The sequence below is a fragment of the Cotesia glomerata genome, linkage group LG4 (genome assembly GCF_020080835.1).
Source record: "Cotesia glomerata isolate CgM1 linkage group LG4, MPM_Cglom_v2.3, whole genome shotgun sequence".
In the NCBI taxonomy this organism is placed as follows: Eukaryota; Metazoa; Arthropoda; class Insecta; order Hymenoptera; family Braconidae; genus Cotesia; species Cotesia glomerata.
The window spans coordinates 25,630,750-25,636,292 of record NC_058161.1 but is presented as its reverse complement, the minus strand read 5'-3'; the positions used below and the strand labels follow the sequence as shown (position 1 = coordinate 25,636,292).

The window sequence follows — 5,543 nt, the reverse complement described above, 5'->3', positions numbered from 1 at the left end:
GTGACAAGTTGCGGCCGTAGATGACAGAAAGTTGCGACCAACTTGGCTATCAGGGAATTATTAATTTCTGTTTATCAAGATACAAAGTCTTATAATAGAGAGGAGCATTGTACAAAATATATAAATAAATAAATATGAGATTAAATTACAGTGAGAAATCAGGTTTAAAATATCAGAAATTAAAAATTAAAAATTATTCTTCAAGCAAAAAACTTCTTGTTAAAAAACAATTATTATCATTATTTATTCTTGCAGGTAAAAATAAAACATTTGTTAAAATCTCAAGCGTCAAAATAAAACGTTGAATTTTTAGAAGATTAAAATTAAAGAGTAAAAAATTTTTAAAAGTTTAAGAGTAAAAGTTTTTAAGGAGCATTTATGTTCAATTTTCTAAAAGCTTTTATGCACTTTTACAACTGCGGAATTAAATAAATAATTCTGTTGTGTCGTTTCTCAGATTTCGTAGAATTTGCACTCTTATTCTGTTGGAAACAAGTGTGATTTGATTATGCTGTGTTTGAATATTTTGAAAATTTTTTTTAAGCGACATTCAAATATTTTTTATAACAAAAGTAGTAGATTTTTAATAAATAAAAATTCTATATATTTTAATAAATTAAAAATTATCTGATATGGAAAAGCTTGACGGTATTTAGCATGGTTAAGAGAGCTTTACCAAAATTCTCAGAAAGAAATCCGTTCTCATCAATAATTATTCAATTATAATTGAAAACTTCTATTGAAAAACCATATGTTGTTAATTTTTTTTAAATTTGATATCTCTTGAAAAAATCAACCGATTTTGATGCAGCTTGCGGCAATTAACGCAGTTTTTTGAGCTGAACAAAAAATTTGTTAGACAAAAATTTTTCAAGTTATTTTGAAAAAACACTTTTTCAAAATTTTTTTTGACAACGATATCTCTCCAACAAATCAACCAATTCTGATCGGCATCATTTTGTGAGTTAAAGAGCTGAAAAAATCATAGAATTGATCGAAACAAAAGTTTTGAAGTAACTCCAAAAAAACCATTTTCTGAAAATGAAAAAAACTCGAATTTTTCAGGTTTTCTCAGAATTTACCGTGCCAATTCGATCTCAATCACACATATATACACAGAGACATAAGGACATATGGACATCATCGCCAAACTAGCCAGAATAGCTTCCTAGGACTTCGAAACGCCGAGATCTGATGAAAACTCGATTTTCGAAAATCGGGGTGAAAACAATAACTCCCCGGTTTTTTTTAAATTATTGATTTTTTTTTAGCGGGAAGTTAAAAATCACTAAAAAACTGTTTGTGGCGCTTGATGGAAACTTAATTGTTGAATTTTATAAGCCTGAGGAAAAAAACAAAATTTTTAATCTGAAGGGATCAAAGAAATTTAAATAGGACACAAGATTGTAATAAAAATTTTTTGTTGTAATTTATGCTAATAATAGTTTATCAGTAATTAAATTTATAAAAAATGTTATAATGATGAGTTTATTCAACGAATTACTAATTTCCGGCGACGAATTGCATGGAATATGCCCTCCGTTTGATTTACATGCGCATACTTCTATCGTATGCCCATCTCTCTGCAAAAACAGAAACAAAAATTTATTAGTAATTATTTCTGTAGTTTTATGATGCTAAACTAAAAAAAAATTATAATAACCTTTTGGGTATAACAACCGTAATCAATGGCTACCGTTTTGTCTTCAATAACTTTACCACAGAAATACGATGAGTTGAGCACTGGAAGACAAAACTTTGTTTTAAAAATAATGATTCAAAGTTTCTATTGCTGAGAATTGCTATTTATTATGAGATTATACCTGCTGTATTATAAATGTAAGAATATTTAATACAGACATAGCCGTTTCTCATAGGACATGTTACTAATGTTCGGTTTTCATAATGCCACATATAAGTTGTGTTTGGTGGAGTTGAATCAGCTTTAACATTTATTTTATTAAAGAAAATAATTACTATAACTACAATTTATATTTATGACTAATTAAATAATATCGCTTTGAACTGCAGTAAAATTATTATACACTTCTTTTGGAATTAATTTTTTGTTTTTAGAATTAATTTCTCTTGAGTATCGTTTTTAAATGGAATTTTATAGAGTTTTGTGGAAAGAATTGATTTTGTTATGGACATAATATAATATTGCAGTTTTAAAAATTATTTACACTGAGAAAAAAAATTTCTTTTGAAAAAAATGAGCAATGTTGTAATAAGAAATTAATTTGTTGACAATTTTCAATAATCTTTTTTCTTGGCTGAAGAAATAAAAATTTTTCTCACGGCAACTTTTTTGTTGAAAAAAAATTTTCTAGATTTAGAAAAGAACAATATTGGATCAAAATTCGCAAGTTGTCTATCTAGAATTGTTTTTTTTTTTTTAAATCAACAAAACTTTTTTTTCAACAAGAAAGTTACTGTGAGAAAAATTTTTATTTCTTAAGCTAAAAAATAAAATTGTTTAAAATTTTCAACAAAGTAATTTCTTGTCACAGCAATGCCTTTTTTTCGAAAATAAATTTTTTCTCTTAGTATAGATATGAAAGTTAGTTACAATTTTTAAAAACCAAGTTAGTGCGTACTTCAAGATAAAAAATTTTTTATTTAAATTATTGTGAAATAGTATTGAAATTGTACGAAATAAATACTCATAAAAATCTGATGACATTTATCTCAAATAAAGGGAAGAATATAAGTTATTGATGTTAAGAGCGGTTAATAGTTAATTTTCAAACGTGTTTTGTTCATTTATAAGATAAAATTTCGAAAACAACGCTTCGCTCTTTGATAGATAATTTAAAAATATATAAAATTTTGATTTATTTATGCATAAAATGCGTTTTAAGATTCCATTTGTTGTACAACTATGAGAGAGATACTTTTGTCTGTCTAATAGAAGCGAGAGAGAAAAAAGTGTAAACCTTTCTTAAGAAAAATGATTGTTTATACAATGAATCATTTAAATTCCATATATTTTCAAAATTATTTTCATATTAAAGCAGTTTTAAAACTTGTTTTTTTAAAACATTTAGGAATCGTCTTTGTTTGATTTTTTTTATAAAAAATTTAAATTAGAAATTTTGCTTAGTAAAATTCAGATGCAAACAGTTACTTCAATAAATATTTATTGTTATGAATTTATAAAATATATACAATTAATGCCCCGGGAAGTAATATATTCATTGAAATTTTATAAAATTCTGAAGAAAATTTTGTATCGTTTACAGTATTTGTAAATGACATCAATTGGGATTCGAACCCAGCTCTCTAGCGTAGCGAAGTAAGAGTCATGTCAATAAATCACCAGGGCGATTAATACAAAGAAGAAATATCAATAACTATGGTATTTGTAATTTGTTATACCAGTTAGTATTTTTTTTGTAAGCCCAAAAGTTTACGCAAGTGTATACAGATGTGATAAGATATTATACTTAAGGCATCGATTTTGTAAGCCGTAAATAGGTAAAGGTGGTTTAAACATTTATTTAAACATCCTGATATTCCACTTAAGTAGATGTGTGAACTAATTTTTATAGAATTTTATTTATTTATTACAACGTTTAATCTAAAAAATTAACATTCCTTAATGCAAAACGTTGTGGGTGATGTTAATATGATTGGTTTGTTAAAAATAAAAACTATTTCGCACTTCTTATGTCAAAAATCATTTTAGACAAAAATAAGAAGCAATTCCATCAGAAGAAATGAAAAGAAGAAATAAAAGGCCAAGGATTTTTGTTTATAAATAATAAACTTTTCGGCTTTAAATTTTCAATTTGCACTTGTTTTTGATTCAAAGTCATTTGAAGAAATTGAATAATTAAAAAAATGTAAGTGGAAATTGAAAAAATTTTTTCGATGTGAACTTGTTTTTTTAAAATGTAACTCACGTGTAGCAACAATCGGTTTAAAGCACGGCTCGTTGTGTTTCTTACAATCTATATTAATTTGACTGGTGTTGTCATATCTGGGGCCTGGCCACGTGAATTGGAAGCACACGGGATTTATTGAATCTGGTATCGTCTCCACTCCTGTCAACTCAAAATCACTTTTATTTCTTCCACTCTTTAAAAATATTTAACTAATTAATCCTTCAAATATCTTCACTGAGTTTACCTGAGACAGACATAGAATTCGGGTTCAACAACAAAGTCGTGATGACACTTATAAATATTTTCATTTTTGTACTAGAGCCAGCCGATCGAAGTGACGGGACTGAATAAAGTGTCTTATCTTTTTATTATAGTGCTATGTATTTTTTTTTTATCAAACAGATTATCTTATCAATTTATTATTAATCGTTAATCCTTTGTGTTTTGATCAACTTATTTTATTCTAACTAAGTTTTTTAATGTAATAGCAATATTTATTGATACTGTAAGAAATATGTTCTAATTACAATTTTGGAACATATTTGGAATTAAGATTAAATTAAAATAATAAGAATTACAATAGAATTATAATAAATTAGAATTAACAATAAGTTACAATAAGGATGAAAAAAGAAGTACTGTTCCTACTATTAATAAGTTTTTTGTATTTTCTAAGAGAAGCTTCACCATTACAAGTAATTTACCAAAAAATAAATCAATTTTTTCATTAAGGGGTCATTCTGGTTACGGCGTTCGAAAAAAAGCCAATATTTATGATTTTTTTACACAGAAACTATTATGGATATTACAATAAAATTTATTCAGCTGAACAAAAAAATACTCTTGAAAAACATAAAAAATATCTAAATTTATTTTTTTAAATGAATAAAAAACGAGTGAACGGAATTTCTCTAAAAGTTGGTATATCGCTGACGTACCAAGATAACGGATAACGGTTTATGAAACATTTTTCAGTTTTTAGTTCTAAAAAAATATTAAAAATGTAAATTTTGATTTGGTTGCAGCAGATGCAATATATATTGATTGAATACTATATTATGTAGAATATTTAATTAAGATCTGGCCAGTGGCTCCGGAGATATCATATCGAACAAAAACAGTTTCACTGTAAAAATCGCGCCGAGTCCACGTTCATAAGACTATTAACAAAAAAATTTGTTTTTTCTTTACAAAAATATATAAAAGAAAAAATAAAAAATCCAAGTAACCGATATGATTGTTTATGATTTTCGGAAATTAAAAAAATTTTGTTACAAATTTAAAAATTAAAAAAGTTTGGAACGTATTTAGTGTGCGCGGTTGCAAAATTAAAAATTGAAATACACAATGACGCACACCAAGTACGTTCCAAAATTTTTTCTTAATTTTTAAATTTATAGACAAAATTTTTTTAACTTCCGAAAATCATAAACAATCATATCGGTTACTTGGATTTTTCTATTTTATATCTTTTTGTAAAGAAAAAAAAAATTTTTTTTTTCTTAATAGTCTTATGAACGTGGACTTGGCGCGATTTTTTTTACAGTGAAACTGTTTTTGTTCGGATTTTAGTATTTTTTGTAATTATAATAAAAATTTACAATTGGTACCAACTTAATTAAATCTCGCGTTGGTTGCATTTTTTATAGCAAA

At 25.9% G+C, this 5,543-nt stretch overlaps 1 protein-coding gene across 1 annotated transcript; it reads right to left on the bottom strand.

The window, feature by feature from the left end:
* Positions 1-1,412: 1,412 nt before the first annotated feature.
* Positions 1,413-4,421, bottom strand: LOC123263332. The gene is made up of 5 exons (XM_044725990.1): positions 4,135-4,421; positions 3,909-4,049; positions 1,824-1,943; positions 1,664-1,743; positions 1,413-1,583 (listed from the first exon to the last, which is right to left on the bottom strand). Exons 1-5 carry the CDS (start codon positions 4,196-4,198, stop codon positions 1,431-1,433), a joined length of 558 nt encoding a protein of 185 aa, XP_044581925.1. The 5' UTR covers positions 4,199-4,421; the 3' UTR covers positions 1,413-1,430.
* Between the last annotated feature and the right edge of the window lie 1,122 nt (positions 4,422-5,543).

Bases quoted from the DNA above. Each gene is read 5' to 3' on its own strand.
- LOC123263332 (XM_044725990.1), bottom strand. From the start codon at position 4,198: ATGAAAATATTTATAAGTGTCATCACGACTTTGTTGTTGAACCCGAAT. The intron at 4,050-4,134 runs GTAAACTCAGTG...TTGAGTTGACAG, and splicing joins GAATTCTATGTCTGTCTCAG to GAGTGGAGACGATACCAGAT. The intron at 1,744-1,823 runs GTATAATCTCAT...TTTGTCTTCCAG, and splicing joins TTACATTTATAATACAGCAG to TGCTCAACTCATCGTATTTC.